The sequence below is a fragment of the Gavialis gangeticus genome, unplaced genomic scaffold (assembly GCF_001723915.1).
Source record: "Gavialis gangeticus isolate Ggan-Ray unplaced genomic scaffold, GavGan_comp1, whole genome shotgun sequence".
Taxonomy (NCBI): Eukaryota; Metazoa; Chordata; order Crocodylia; family Gavialidae; genus Gavialis; species Gavialis gangeticus.
Genome location: NW_017729017.1, coordinates 4,596,250 through 4,612,156, shown reverse-complemented (window position 1 = coordinate 4,612,156; position 15,907 = coordinate 4,596,250). Strand labels below are relative to the sequence as shown.

At 45.4% G+C, this 15,907-nt stretch overlaps 1 protein-coding gene across 9 annotated transcripts in view; it reads left to right on the top strand.

The window, feature by feature from the left end:
* The window catches only part of SGK2 (SGK2, serine/threonine kinase 2), a 28,801-nt gene extending 13,866 nt beyond the window's left edge, over window positions 1-14,935 (top strand). For 7 of the 9 annotated variants that reach the window (XM_019513030.1, XM_019513031.1, XM_019513032.1 and 4 more), the window contains 13 exons: window positions 952-1,021; window positions 2,997-3,054; window positions 3,999-4,048; window positions 4,792-4,849; window positions 6,497-6,580; window positions 7,314-7,445; window positions 8,961-9,073; window positions 9,766-9,802; window positions 10,426-10,512; window positions 12,496-12,591; window positions 12,854-13,009; window positions 13,637-13,726; window positions 14,261-14,935. In XM_019513030.1, the coding sequence (XP_019368575.1) occupies window positions 952-1,021; window positions 2,997-3,054; window positions 3,999-4,048; window positions 4,792-4,849; window positions 6,497-6,580; window positions 7,314-7,445; window positions 8,961-9,073; window positions 9,766-9,802; window positions 10,426-10,512; window positions 12,496-12,591; window positions 12,854-13,009; window positions 13,637-13,726; window positions 14,261-14,416 (1,187 nt within the window). In that variant the 3' untranslated portion in view covers window positions 14,417-14,935. Of the gene's footprint in view, window positions 1-651; window positions 722-951; window positions 1,022-1,215; window positions 1,235-2,996; window positions 3,055-3,998; window positions 4,049-4,791; window positions 4,850-6,496; window positions 6,581-7,313; window positions 7,446-8,960; window positions 9,074-9,765; window positions 9,803-10,425; window positions 10,513-12,495; window positions 12,592-12,853; window positions 13,010-13,636; window positions 13,727-14,260 lie in introns of those variants that run through there. The other 2 variants (XM_019513029.1, XM_019513037.1) reach the window with 2 other exon arrangements.
* The last annotated feature ends 972 nt before the right edge of the window (window positions 14,936-15,907 follow it).

Below are 15,907 nucleotides of genomic sequence, written 5' to 3'. Positions count from 1 at the left end.
GGCCACAAGCTGAGGGAGGATAGGTTTAGGTTAGATATTAGGAAGAACTACTTCACTGTAAGGGTGGCCAGAGCCTGGAATAGGCTTCCCAGAGAGGTGGTGCTCTCACCTTCCCTGGAGATCTTCAAGAGGAGACTGGATAGGCACCTGGCTGGGGTCTTATGACCCCTGCCACCCCCAGTGCTCCTTCCTGCCCATGGCAGGGGGTCGGACTAGATGATCTGTCTAGGTCCCTTCCCACTCATTGATTCTATGATTCTATGATTCTCCTGCCCTTTGTTACTCAGCATTGTAAGATAAGAGTAAAATGCCACTAAAATAAAAAAGTCACATTTGGAAGTTGCCTTGGGATGGTGTATTTGGAGTTGGGGAAGGGAGGGGCAGCAAAGTGCAGGACATTAATCACCCTTCCCCCAAGTTTTAATGGTGACCCTGACACTGACTTGTTATGTGTCCTTAGGCAAGTCACTTGGGCATTGTGAGTCAGTGCTTGGCTACTTCACAGGGGTGTTGCATGGCTTAATTCATGCTGGTGAAGAGCTCTGAGAGCCCTGAATAAAAGGGGCTGTGTAAATGCCAAGCATGACGTATTGCAGTGTAACCTCTGTCTCGTGATCTTATTTCTGTAAGACTAGGACACTGCATGTTTTTTCTGGGAAGTGGCTTATGGAGGAAGTTTATACAGATCAGACCTACTTTCCCTCAACCCCAGGAGCTGCAGGTTCCCAGCTATTGGTCCTTTCTTAGATTCACTTTTAAAGCAGAATAAAGGTTCCCAAAAGAGTCTGGAGAAGTTGTCCTGCCTCCTGTACATTCCTGGTTATTTTGTGTGGATGGAGGGTGTGGTTTTGAAATGAAGGGCAAGGTCACTTGGGAACAAACATGTCTCTGTATTTTTGTGATCACGTCGCCAGCTAATCAGCTTAGTTTTCCAACTTTTCTTTTCCACAGATCTTATAAAGCACGGACGCGAGAGGATAGAACAAACTATCAAGGCCTCCGGCTCCAGGCTGTGCTCCTAGTGAGTAAGAAAGCCGCGGAATGAGATGCTAGCCCTTTAAAAATGAAGCCTGATAACCTCTGCTTTAGACCTAAGTGGTGAATAGAGACGACTGGCACAGGCCAGATGTGGGCAGAGCCCTGGGAGCTGCCTCTGTTACAAACGCAGTGCAGCTGGGAAGTATCCCTTGCCATGGCGTTGACCCTGCTCCCCAGGAGGGGGGCTCTAACTGCAGTAAGTCAAGGTGCCAAGTATTTCTTGCGGCTGGGATGCTGTGTGATGAAGTACTGAGAGGAGGGGAGAGCGCAGAGGTGGCACCTGCAAAAGTTCATAAGGTTGGCTGGCTGGTTGCAAAGGGTGGGAGTTTAATGGGCCTGTGGGATGCTGAAGGGACCTGCATGCCTGCACAGCTTCCCTTGATTTTAGTGGGTGATTGGGGAAGAAGTGTGCAGGGGTGGAAATGGATCAAATATGCTTGGTGGGGGGCAGCTACCTGGTTTATTGATTGTTGTCTTAAAAATAAGGGATATGGGGGAAGGTCAAAAACCAGAATGGTGGACTGTGGCTCCCTTTGAGTAAGAATAAGAATCTCACCCTCTGGGACGTTATTGGGGGAAATAAGATTAACTAGAGAGGCATAAGACCCACAGTGTTGATAGCTTTGGTTCTGACCTGCCCTGTACAGCCAAACTGGCATGGGGTCAACCCCATGTGAAGTGTGACACAGTTAGTGCTCCTGGCTGCTACAGCCCAGGCTCGGCTTGGTCCAGTCCTGCCTTCCTGCAAATGCTAATGCAGTCTCTGAAATCATGAATGGGATGGCCAGGCCTAGTGTAATCTGGTTTGGGAAATAAGCTCAGAACAACACAAGCATTTCTCTGGGTAGTCACAACCAACTTGCAGGGAAACTTTGCAGCAAAGTCAGGTCAAGGAGGGCTGGTAGGGTTTGGAGAGGGTACTAGAGGCCTGCTACCTCAGAAGGCTGCAGCATGGGGTGTAATAGCATCCCTATACTGGCTAAGCTTCCTTACTGCTGGCTGACAAGTCTCTAATCACTTAGTGCTGTAACCCAAGTTTTTGGGTCACAAGGTTGGCTGTGGCAGTAGTGTAACTAAGTTTGTGGGGGTGACCAGGAGCTGTCCCAAAAATGGCCACCACAACAGTGTCAGCTAACTGCACGGCTGTGATTGGCACTGCCACAGCCTGGTGTTACCCTGTCTGCTGTGGCTGCCCCCAGTGCAGAGCTATCCTGCTATTCCTCTGGGCTGTGGAGTATGACTGGCTATAAAAGGGGGCAGCAGATGGTTGTATTCATAGATAATCCACCAACAAGACTTGCTGTGTCCATGATGGTGTTTGCTGCTAGCATGGAACCAGCAAGAGCCAAAACAATCTTGCTCTGGTACATTCACGTGTGCACTGCACAATAAAAGTGGGGCAATTCTTTCCAAAAGTGGCTATTTATTTGGACTGCCTTTATCAGGCATCCAGTGCAAGGCCCTATGTTTCATGTTTCTTGCCCCACTTGAAGTCAGCGGAAGCTTTAAGAGCTCAGCACTGGTGAAACTCTGTTCTTTGCAAACTTTGGCCTGATGACTGAGTTTAGGATAATGTCGTGCTTGCTCCTAGGCACTAAAATAATTTGGGTTGGATGGGTCTTTTTCTTGTTCACCTGCACCTGGTACTATCACTGTCTGCCCTGTTTTATAGCCAATCTGCCCCCAGTAGCACCAGCTGTGTTGGATGCAGGGCAGGAGGAATCCTGCCCTGCTATTCCAAATGCTGGGCTGGTAGCTTGATTGGCAAGATCTTGAGTCACTGAGTTGTGAGATGCTTTTCCCTTCCCCATCAATTCCTAGGTGAGAAGATTATACATGCTTCCCCCATTAGAGCCAGCTTTCCCCATGTGCTGAAGTCTGATTGTTTTGGTATCTAACAGGTTGGTTGAGAGTTGGGTGTTGATAAACAGTGTCTATTTTGTTTCTTCTCTTTCAAGTGCTGAAAGGGTTGCCTTCTTAATGGACCGTTCGAAAAACTCAAGTTCCAAACCCCAGGTAAGACCCTGACTCCTAGCCAGGCTGTTGAAGCTCATTTTAAGTGGGAGGAGGGAAGGGAGGAAACCACATTTGTAGGAGAAAAGCAGGGTGGAGAAGTTGGCTTTGTTTCTCTCCAAAGTATTCAGTTCAGAAAGATTCTTGATCCAGGAAGTGGATTAGTGTGGCTGTGTTGAGTGGTTTAAAGATTAATTTCACAGCTCTGAATTACAACCTTGGATGTACTTGACAGTTCTGAGGATTACTGCAGTATCTCTGTAGTGCTGGAGATAAGACCACCCACTGCCATGAGAGCAGAGGGGATTAGTTAATTCAAGGTTTGCAAAGTACCATGCATGTTTATGTTGCCAGCACATCATATGTGGACAACGAGAGCACAACATGCAAAGCAGTCCCTGGCTTTTGCTACTGAAAATGATGTTCAACTTGCATGAATTAAACCAGCAGCTAAACTCATTCTTCTATTGATGTTTTTGAAGAGTAACAGTCTTCTGGAGGACTAAACAAGTGTGGTATGAAGACTGGGCAGTAGAACTGTAGCTGAAAGGATGGCATTGTTTTAGGACATGACTAAAGATAAGGCAAGGGATAGAAATGAGATCCCCTTGTGAATATAGCATTTCAGAGGTGCTTCCCCAAACATGCCTGCACGTACTCACTCGCTGTCAAGGAACTACAAATGACAGACTTATTTTGCTGTCATCGGTGGCCTTGAAATAATGGGTGAGGAAACAAAGCAACTGTTCCAGTGTTAGGCAACCGGCGAAGGGTCTGAACCTGTCGTGTTCCTTAAGGATACCGAGAAATTGTTTGATTGAAACTGCAGTACATGAATACCTGTGGTGAGTTAAGGAGCACATGTGTTCTAAAACTCTTCATTTGAAACTACATAGTCCTTGTGATTTACCTCCTGGCTCCTTTAATGTCTACGTTGTCCTCTCTAGCTTCCAGCACTGACTGACAACATCAACCTTGGACCTTCAGCGAATCCAAAGTAAGCTCTATGTAAATGTGAGGTAGGGTATGGAAGGAATTGCACAAGGTGGGGCATGCAGTGAATGATTGGCTTCCCTCTCTCAGGTAGATTCATGTGAACTAAAATGATGATAGTAATATGGCCCAGGTGAACACTAATGTAGCATGTATTTTAAACCTTGCCTTAAAGTGGCCACCTATAGCTAGTCACATGCTCAGGTTGTGGGGGGTTTTGCTTTGTTTCTGGAAGGTCCTAATCCTTGCTTCTGACCACATTTTATCTCAACCCCCTCACATGTTGTCTTCCACTTGGGACACTGGCCTCTTGTTAAGTGGTGGAGGGAGACTCTTCCTTTTTTGACCATACTGCATCTCCCTGATGCCTCCAGCTTTCTGTTTGCTTCCTCTCTGGGACAGACTCTGGCTCAACTGAAGCCCTGGCTCTTGTCAGGTCTCAACCTTTATGGTCTGAGATGGACTTAAACAAGATTCCTCTTCCACTGTCCTGTTCAGCACAGTGAATTCCTTAAGTGTGCATCATCTTTGCCTGTGGCTTCTCCCCCTGCCACTGCTGCCTCCTTTTGTCTGTATTGTATTACTGAAGATCTTTTCCAGGTCAGATTTGTCCATGGATAGCTGAAATGGGATTTATGTAGTGAATAAAGGATAGGTCCCCAAGCCCCTCTCAGCTCTTACCCTCCTGTTATAAACTTGAGAAGGGAACTTTGCTAGGTGGTAACTTGCTGTCTGCTTGTCCAACAGTGCCAAGCCAACAGACTTTGACTTCCTGAAAGTTATTGGCAAAGGAAGCTTTGGAAAAGTAAGTGGAATACAGCTTTGAACCCTAGTGGGCTACTGCTGGGACCTAAATGACTTTCTATTATGCTAGCAGAACAGGAGGAAGAAAACTTTGTCATGGGGGAAAAGAAAGGAATATGAATAGAAAAATATTGGCCTGTGGGAATATGCATAAACAGATTTTTGTTAAGATGTATGTCCTGTATATGACTAAAGTTGTTGTGGAACACTTCTGTGGAATGAGAAGGGAGCAGGATTCAAAACCTAGTCTGTGCAGGGCTTGTGTAGGGACAACTGTAGGTTTCTGCATAGGGGGTGCACAGAGGTGCACATGCACCCCCTGAGAGTGCTGGTGCCCCTCTGCAAGTGCTGGCTGATCGCTGCAATTGCTGTAGCTGCTTCTGGGAGCAGCTGTGGTGATCGCAGCAATTGGCCGTTGCAGGATTGCCCAGGGGGCAGGATTGTCCGTGGGTAGACCCTCCCCCCCGTTGGTGGGACTGGTCACAGGTGGGGCACGGGCCCCCCCTGATTGAGGCAGCACCAGTCGCCCATGTTTCTGTAGGCTTCCTAGCATGGACCTCTTCCACTAGCAGCTGAGTGGCTGGTAGTGATTTTTCACAAAGCAACCTGTCAGCATCACTGAACTGAGTGGGAACAAAGAACCAAATATCTAAAGAGATGTCCAGTAACTAGGGGTAGGTGGGAGCCTGTCCTCTGTATCTCCAATGTCTAGCAAAGCTTGATTTTTTTTTTTTTAATTTAATTTAATTTTTTTAAAGAATTTTTTTGTGTTCCAAGCCAAATCAAGTCCAAATCCATGAGTCCATAACCATAATTGGCCCTACAACTGGCAAACATCTTTCACCCCCACCAGGGGCTTCAAATATTTCCACAGTCTTTTGGTAGGCATCCTACATGCTTGCCCAAGTTTTGCCTGCCCTCAGCCGCAGGAACAAGCTAGGGAGAAACTTCCCATTTCCATAAAATGGGCATTAAGCCCCAAAACCTCGGCAGGTACTAAACCACGCCAGAAGAACAGTTATCCCTGGGAGGTTTAAGGAAAACTGCCTTCTTGGACCCAGATACATGGTGTTTCCCCTGCCAGGTCTAGCAAAGCTTGATATGTAACATGCTTTTTTGATCTCCTTTCCTTCCAACATGCCCATAGGAAAGAGGTAAGGGTGTGAGTATTTTAGCACATTTAAGACCCACAGCGTTCTTTGGGTAAATGTAGTATCTTTTATTAGACCAACAAAAGAGTTGAAAAAATTGTTCCACATTTTAAGGTTTCTATGCCTAATGAAGGTTTCTATGTCTAATGCCTATGCCTGTCATCTTGACAATTTCTCACTCCACAAGATGAGGGTCCTTGGCTTAATGGTACTTTATGAGATGACAAGGATCCTCTTCATGAGGGAGTAGGTAGAGTGAAAGGAATGTAATTTAGAGAAGCTTGGTATGCTGGTGTCCTTATCAAAGGATGGAGGAAGAACAGAAGGTGGGGGACCCTTGCTCTTTAAAATCATGGATCTAATTCCCCTCCCCCCCCCACCACTCTGCCTTTTTGTGTGGTCATGTACACTTGTACAAAACTGTTCTGAAACACTAACCAGAGCAGAGTGGGGGAAAGCAATAGAAACATGAGATCTCATTTTGCTGTCCTCTGCAGGTCCTTCTGGCCAAGCGCAAGTCTGATGGGACCTTCTATGCCATCAAAGTCTTGCAGAAGAAATCCATTCTAAAGAAAAAGGAAGTATGTAATAGAAGAGCATATTTAATACTTGGGAGGAGGCTTTTACTTCTCTTGTGGGTATGTTTGTTTCATAAAAGAAGCAGGGCTTACTAGTGCCTCTGTTACTTGATGTGTAGCCCTGATGGAGCAGCTGAGAGAAGCAAGGATCACTTGGATGAACCTTGTGCTTCTGAAAGGAAGATTAAACAACACTGGTTTGAGCCTCTTGTAGGCAAGGTCAGTCCTTGTCCCTTAGTCATTTTGGATGTGAACAGTCTTGTGCTTAGTATCACTGGTAACCCTTTTCCTTGGCTAAATCAACACCCAGTTCTGCAAACCATGGGGCTGATTCTGCAGATACTTGCTAGTGAATACAATACTTTCTGCTGTGGGTAATGTTGGTAACACAAATGAGATTAGTTAGGCTTGTAAGCACTGTACCTTGTAGTCTTCACTAGGCTATAGACTGCATTGTTGCTAGTTCATGCTACCCTATGGAGTGCATGCCTATGTTATGTGCCACAGGGATGTAAGGAAAATATTTGTTTAGCATGATTTAGAAGAATCATTCTGGATAAAGGTCTTATGTGAGGAGGCTCTAGTAGGAATCCCCACTGAAGGTTACTCACCCATTACTCTCCCAGCTGTTTTCAGAGTGACTAACTATATTGAGACCATGAAGAATCTTTAATGAACATTTGCCTGGCTGACCCTGGGGCTGTACTGACTAATTATCTTGGATCATTCTTCACAGCAAAATCACATCATGGCAGAACGCAACGTACTACTGAAAAATGTGAAGCATCCTTTCCTGGTGGGACTCCACTACTCTTTCCAGACCTCTGAGAAGCTCTACTTTGTACTGGACTATGTAAATGGGGGAGAGGTGAGAGAGTGTATATGCAACTTTCCTTTTAGACCCAAGTAGAGGTATAAAATTGTCCTGTTGCTGTTGTCTCTGATAAGGAAATAGGCTGTAGATGCCTTTATCTAAAGCAGTGTTCTTGCAGTTTTTGAAATGGACATGTCAAGATGGACTAAACCAGGGGTCAGCAACATTTTTGGCCAGAATGCCAAAAACACTGCAACCCTGACCCATGCCTCAGCTTGGCATGCAGGGGCAGATTGTGGGGGAGCCACAAGGGGCCTGATTCTCATTGCTGGCAGTGGCTGCACGTGTGCCTTTGGGCGGATGACAGGGGAGGGGCTGGGGTTGTGCTGCCCTGGCCCACCCCCGCTCTGCGCCCTGAGGTGTGCTTGCAATCGCCACCACCAAAGAGCCAGTGCCTGTGCTCTGGAGCCCAGTGCAACTGTTTGCAGCCTCCCAGCTGCCTGCCACAGCCAGCCTGGCTTCTGGGCAGCTGCATCAGGTAGTGGGAAGGCTGGAAACAGCTGCCCCTGGGCAGATGATGAGAGAAGGTCTGGGGTTGCACTACCCCAGGCCCCTCCCCTGCCATCTGCCTGGAGGCATGCATGCAGCTTCTCCCCCTGGAGCTCAGAAGCCCAGTGCAGCTGTTTGCAGCCTCTTGGCTGCCTGCTGTGAACAGCCTGGGCTCCATGGCCAGTGGCAGCTGCCCAGAGCCTGGGCTGGTTGTGGTGTGCTGAGCAAAATGGCTTTGTATGCCATGCTCTGGCACGCATGCTGTGGGTTGCTGATCCCTGGGCTAAATCATATAGCCTAGCCATTTAGGGTATGTCTATGTAGCATAACATAGGGCTGTGCAGAGAGAGCTGGGTTAGCACTGACTAAGACGCAAGAGTAATACTAACTCGGGTGGACCAGGGGCCAGTGCAACTATACTGATTTGGAAGCCTGAACTAGCTTAGAATTCTCAACATAGCTTAATGCAGTGTTGTGCTGACATAACTATAGTCTGTCTTAGATTATGAAATAATCCTTTTGTACCACCCTTGCCTATCCTGTGCTTCCATCTCCCTTCTAAGGAGTACAGGGTATGATAATCCATTCTTGGCTGTAATGGTGACACAGAAGTGGCACTACTGCACCCATTCGAGAAAATGTTCAACCGCACTGCCATATTTAATAATCTAATGATGCACTGCTTACACCCTACAGGCTACCACTTATCTGGCTAGCTTGTATTCAAACTGCCTTAAGGTATCTGTCCCCTTTATATGAAGAGACCTATTTTCCCCCCCTCTGGATGCAAAGACTGCACATTAGTAGCAAAGCTGTCTGGAGTTCTTGTTAGGCAAAACACAATACTGTTTTGGTGAGGACAGGAAAAGAAAATCCATATTAATGGGAGTGAAGAAGAGCTGGAAAACATGGCTTTTCAAATAACAAAGGCAATAGTGGCAGAAGCAGCCAAACTGACTGGGGGTTGGGAGAGAGTTGCTCCCAAATGATCAGGAATTTCTTTTTCATCTCTGTCTACAGCTCTTCTTTCATTTGCAAAGAGAGCGCTGTTTCCGTGAGCCTCGTGCCCGCTTTTATGCTGCTGAAGTAGCCAGTGCTGTAGGGTACCTGCATTCCTTGAACATTATCTACAGGTAGGGTGTGTGTATTCCTGATGTGCATAGCAGCATTGGTAATGCCCCCTGTTATACTTTACTGTGTGCAATGGCTGGTATGGTAAAGGGAAATACTTGATGTTTTAATGCTGTCACCCTGTTAAAAGGAAAACTTTTAAAAACAAAGCTGAGGACTCTTGTAGTGGATAACCCCCCTGACACGGTTCTGCTGAACTTAGCAAGCAGAAACCTTTATAACTATGCTCCTGATCTGGGAGGTCCCAGGAGGTTTACAAATGCCAGGGTAGCACTTCTCTGAACCACTTCCAGGGCAGTCACCATTCTTCTGACCTCCCCCTATCCATTATCAAATGGGAATGTGGAATTTGGGAACATCCAGGTCGAGAGAACTTCTGATACAACATAGATTAAGAGAGGAGGAAGTTTTCCACAGCAGCTGGAACTCTGCCACAGTGCAAAACCTGTGCCTGTCAGCTTATCCAGCCTCTGAAAACCATATTTATATGAATAAAAGATGTGTAGGCTGATTCATAATGCCTGTGAGCTGCAACTCTAATGCTCCTGACCCCTATGCAGTTCATCAAGACTCCAGGAAGTCATCTTGTCAAGAATAGGTGTCATCCAGCAGCTCTTTTCAGTTGTTGTTGTCATGTGCTGAGCCCTTTTGAATATCTGGCTGAGTCTGTTTACATATCACCTTTCTTTTCTAGGGACTTAAAACCTGAAAACATCCTCTTGGATTGCCAGGTATGTTCAGTACATTTGCAACCATACCTGCCTCCTGCATTTTCCTTCAAAGACTGAGGAACACTGGTCCAGAAGTCTTGGGTATGATGTAGACAGGAATAAGAAAGTGTGATACTTTCCTTCCTTCCTGTTTACCCATTCCTTCCTACATGTATGCACACACTTTACTGCATGGACTTAAAATATTCCAGCAGTGAGAGCCACAATTCTATGTTGCACTTGCAAATGTGCTATGTAATGTTGCCTTTGACTATCAAGGCACTGCTTGCATTTTCCCAGAGCTTGGGACCTGAGCACTGATATGTGAACAAGCAATTCAAGTGTTTTTATATAGCGGCTGTAGGCCAGGTGTCATATAGTGCCTATCACAGCAACTCTCTGAACAGGCCTAGGAATAAATATCTAACTGACTATGCCTAGCATTACAGTCTGGCTAGTCTAACAGGCCAACAGATAAATTCACTGTACATTTGTGAATAACTTTATATTGCCCATTTCTAATAGATGACTACATTGTATGCCCAGCAATTGGAAGGTATATCAGGGAGGGACACAGGGTCTAGAAACCTTGTTCAGCCTGTTCATCAGGAAGCGTTTGATCAGGCTTAAATCTCTTCCCTTAGGGACATGTCATCTTAACAGACTTTGGACTCTGCAAAGAAGGAATGGAGCAAGAAGAAACAACATCTACTTTCTGTGGCACTCCAGAGGTACAGCATAGACAACTTGAGAGTTTTGCTGGTGGTTGAACTCCCACTGAAATCAAAGCAAATGTACATCAGGCTATAAGCTTCTGTTTCTGTGCATGATACTGAACATGTTGGCATATGACTGAGCACTGTTTGCAGTATTTCTCTTACTAGTATAAATAATGGTCAATAGCTTATGAACAGATGGAACTGACACTTTCAAAAGAGGAATCACTGTCTCATTCATCCCAGTGGGTAGTTGTCTCTAACAGTGATGGGGGCTCCACTGTCCTTTTCCAGTGCTGTGTTTATTTGAAAAGCTGTGTCACAGGGAAAGGGGTTCAATTTTCAAAGATACAAATAGGGAATCTATGGAAGCCTTCCATTACGGGGGAAAATGGGATGAAATATGGTTGCTGAACCCTAGTCCACACAGGCTCTCTTTTTTTGACATGTATAGTTACTTCTTTCTTCTTTATAGTGTGGACACAGTTACTTTGGTATAAGGGTACTTAAATGATAAAAATGTCAACACTGGGCAGGGATTATAGTTGGAGAGGTACAACTTTTGTATATAAATGAATTTATTTTAACTTACAACAGGATTAATTTTTACTGATGGTCTTTGGGAGCTGAAGCAATTTTTTTGGAAAAACGTTGCAACCTGGGCAGGAAAGGGGGAGCCTGTTGATTCTGGAATGGCTGTGCCACAGAACCTGTCAATGCCATTGGTAGCTATGGTGATGTCCTGGCTTCCAGTATCAAGGTTATCTGCAGCTCTTCCCTTTCACTGTAGTGTTTACCTTTCTAGCTAGGAGTGAGCTATATAAGGTGTTTACTCACAGAGCATGGATGAGTTAATAGTCATCTGGTACTGACCTGCTTCTGAGGGCATCAGAATACTCTGAGGTCTAACTTACGGTATCTTGCCCCCTGGTTCTTGTGATGTCCCACTACTCAGTGATTTTTTTGTACCTTTTTACAGCCAGACCAGGGCCAATGTATTATACTCAAGAGTGTGAGGGATGCAAAATACTGGGGTAGTTGTGTCCCTTGTCTGGGAAGGATGCGTCTTAGGCATTCAGTTTTCAAAGTGCATTCTTTTTTTCCTCCCAACCCCCAAAGCTGCTGAAATATTTCTGACAGGAGCATCATTAGGCCTGACTGGAGTTGCTGCACTCAGTATATGGAATCTCTTCTTCCTTAGCAAATGAGGTTCCTAATCTAGGCTGGAGTGCTAAATCTCATCTTGTCATTGCTCCCTTGCCACTTTCCAGGCATGCTCAGTTCCCTTTAGCATGTGTAAGCTCAGAATTGCAGCTAATGCACTCATAATGAGGCCTCTATCTTATTGTATTGGCCCATAGACTGATCGGTAGAATAAGAGTTCAACAGAACTTGGCTACATCTACCCTTCCTGCCTGATGCTGAGATTGTTAGCTTGTAAAATAGCCTCATATTGCTGCATTTGGTGTGCAGTTGTATTTGAATTTTTGCATGATTCTTGCCAACAGGTAAGCAGTAACACAGATGCCATTGGCAGGGTTCCCAGATACAGTCTGTGGGGCTGGCAAAGGGTTTACTCCCAGCTCAGCTATGCATCAAAAATCTTCTGTCAATGGAGCTCTACACCCACAGAAGTCTTTTCATGGTGGTTATAAGGAAGGGAAATCTGCATCTTGGGTTTAGCTGTGTTAGACTTGTACTTGCTAGTAATTTTGGAAGCAGCTGTGCATCTATCACAAGAGCTAGCCTGCTGCACTGAGTTCTTGTTAAAGTCCCTTGTTCAAAGTTGCCTAGGGAGAGAAAAGGCTTTACCCTCTTTAGAAAAGGTCTAAATGTATTGCTTTTGTGCAGAGAAATTATTTGTTAAAAAGGTAGCAGGCATCACATCTGTGTCACTGTAATGTGCTTTTTGAGCTTAACTAAATTTAACCAGGAGGGACACTAGTCATGGGGATCCATTCCTGGGACCTTACCTGAAACCTCTCTGACTCTTCACAGTACCTGGCTCCAGAAGTGCTAAGAAAAGAGCCCTATGACAGGACCGTAGACTGGTGGTGTCTAGGAGCAGTCCTCTATGAGATGCTGTTTGGGTTGGTAAGTGTTAAAATCCCCCGCTACTTCCTGCTGAGGAGCAGAGGGACTATGGTTTACTGAGGCAGTTCCCTGCTTAAGGAAGCAAGACCAATGATCTCAGTCTAAATGAAAGTACTTATTTCAATAATTATCATATTACTAAAATAAGTGTAGCCTGTCTCTGTCACCCATTCACTGTAGAAATGAAATTTGAATTAATTGGCTTGTTTGCATGCTTCATTGCAGTAGCTCATGTCTTTGCTGATTCTCCTCTTTCCATCAGCCCCCTTTCTACAGCCGAGACGTGTCTCAAATGTATGACAACATTCTGCATCAGCCACTTCAGGTCCAAGGAACCAAGACCATGGCAGCGTGTGATATCTTACAGGGACTTCTCCACAAGGATCAGAAGAGGCGGCTAGGAGCCAAGATGGACTTTGTATGTGGTTTTTCTTGTATTAAGATATTTCCTCTCCACACCCTTACTTTAAGTCTCTTTCCTCTCTCTCAATAACTATACACAACGGAAGATCCTCATCTGAAGTCTTCCTAAACGTCAAGATGCTGACTATTCTCCCCTTTCTAGGGTATCATTCAAACCCTGGATCTTACAGCTTTGCTTTGCTTGGTTGCATTTAAAAGCATTATATGTATTGCATATGAGTTCTGAATTGCAGGTTGTCTAAGTGTAAAGAAATATGACTTGGTTGGTTTGGGCAGGGGGTGAAGTTTCCTGCTGGTAATGCAACAGGAAACTCTTTAGCTTGTAATTGCACACTGAACTTCAGGACCTGCAGGGGAGAGATTTTGTTGTTATGGGTCAAGATATAGGGATAGGCTGGCTTGGCAGGATAGGGTTGTATCATTTTGTGTATGATCTAGTAACTCACAAAGCTTTATGCAGATCAGATGCTCTTCCCCCCATGGTCTATGCTACAGCACATTGAAGCAGTAAGTTGTAAAGCTGCAAACTGCTCCAGAGGAGCTTGTGTCTGTTCTGTGACTGCTGGAGAAAGATGGTTGAGGAGGATTGACAGGGAAGTGACTTCCATCTCCTTCTTTGCAGTTGGACATAAAGAATCATGTTTTCTTCAGCCCAATTAACTGGGATGACTTGTATCACAAGAGGATCACGCCTCCATTCAATCCCAATGTGGTAAGTGGCTGTTTCAAAACCAATTTCCTCTACATGAGTAGTAGAAAAGGAACTGCGAACTGTAATGGTTAGGTATCCTGTTCAAATGTTTTGGCTGCTTCCAGTTATGGGAAGAAGCTAAAAATGTAATTCCCTGGAAAATGACTTGCATCTTCTGCCTCCCCCCCCTTCCTCCCCCCCCGTGTTCCCTTCCCTTTATACAGTCTCTGTTTGTCATAACTCCATTTGCCTGGCCATGATTATGGCAGAGAAAATAGGAATTCTTAACTTTGTGGGAAGGAGCAACATAGGGAAAAGTGAACACTGCATTCCCCTTTCCCCAGGAAAAAAAACTGTTTTAATGCTGATAGCTAAAGTCATTCAAGTAAATTTCTTGGAACTCTTAAGTTCTTGTCTCTTGTGTGGGAACATCAACATCAAGATAAGGGCTAGGTTACAGCTATCTAAAAAACACTATCTAAAATATATAATCTGACTGATATCTTAGGCCTGTTAAGTTTGCTATGATAGGCAGCTTTGTCTTCTGTTTTTTAGGCTGGTCCTGCTGATCTGCGACACTTTGATCCAGAGTTCACTCAGGAAGCAGTCCCAAACTCCATCACCCGCACACCTGACCTTGCAGCCAGCAGCTCCAGTGCATCTGATGCTTTTTTAGGGTTTTCTTATGCACCAACTGATGAGGACTTCTAGACTTTATATAGGGCTTGGGGAGCCCAATTTTAACTCTGGTCTTGTTTTTAAGAAAAGGTACTGCCCTTTTGCTTGTGACTGTTAAGAAATTTGGAATAACCTACTAATTGGAACGGAACAGAATGGAACTCTTCTGATATCTGATGCACAGCACTGTCCTGAAAGCGGCCCTTCCTCTGGTAGGGAGGATGCTGAACTTTGTGTTTGGAATTTTGTACACCTGAAAACTGAAGTTCTTTAAGACAATGGAGTTGTAGTTAGAAACTTTGCCATTGTTTGTGTTGCATTCCTGTAACTGGTTTACTTTCGCTTGTTTGTCTACCTCCTATTCCCACTTCTGGTGCAGGATTTTCCAACAATACAAGACATACTTATTCCATATGTCACTTCTGGGAGAGGGGTACGAATGGAAATGGATTCATTACTTAAATGTGCACCAGTGAGCAAGTTTCCTTGAACTTTTGTTAAAGCAGTTCATAAAGGAATAGCACACTGGGTGTAACTGGACTGTGCTAATATGCATAGCTTAGTAATTCATCTCCCTGTCTTGAGAGGTTCAGATTCTTTGTTCATGTTTGTGAAGCTCTGATGCTCTGCCGCAGTGACATTATGGTTACTTTGCTGCTCTAAGGAGGCGGCCTGGAATCTGCTTATTGTAGATGTTTCACTTCAACTGTTTCTCCAGTCACAGACTTTTCTTAAGTCAAAGTAACTCCTTCTACGGATAGAAGCTGTGCAACTTGAGGGGATTCTCTTTCCTTTCTCAGTCCTGGGCTGCCTATAAAGGGTTGAGAAGGCTGTAAAGATTCCTCTTGCCTCAGCTTGCAACTGAGGGATGTAATGTGCACAGCGGTTCCCAATTAAAAGTTAAAAGAGGGAGCTGGACCATGGCTGGCTGGATTGGCCTGTTGTACTCTTATAATAATGTACCACTCCTTGAAAGGAAGGGGGAAAGCTTTCATTGCTCAAAGCTGGGTTCTGTTAGTACTTGGCAGTTCCTCTCTGAAAACAAGCTGCAGAACCAGCATGTCCTAGCACTCGATTATTGCATGAGGCACAATCCCACGTCCGCTTCAGGGCCTGCGCAGAGCTTCCCCGTCCATGCGGGCAGCTGTTGGCTACATCAGGTCCCCCTTGCTGGGCTCAGAGCAGTAGGCAGTTGCTCCCTTTGTTTTTGAAGGCAGCCTCCCAGCTTTATTGAAACCAAGGTGGATCTGCAAGCACCCAGAAAACTGCCAAGTTCTAAAGCGAGTTGTTGTTATGTGCTGTGCCTTAAAGCTGCTTGGCTGCGGGGAGGAGAAAGGCATCTGGGATTTGATGGGGCGGCCTCCTTGTATTAGTCTCACTGTTTCTGCAGCGGGCCCAAGGGCCTCTTCTCTGGGTTGTGTTGTGCTCTGGGGAGGCTGGTGCCAGAGACGGAAAGAGGGGGTGGGGCACGGCCCTGCATAAGGTTTCAACGTACCCAACTTTATCCTGGACAGATGAAGCAGG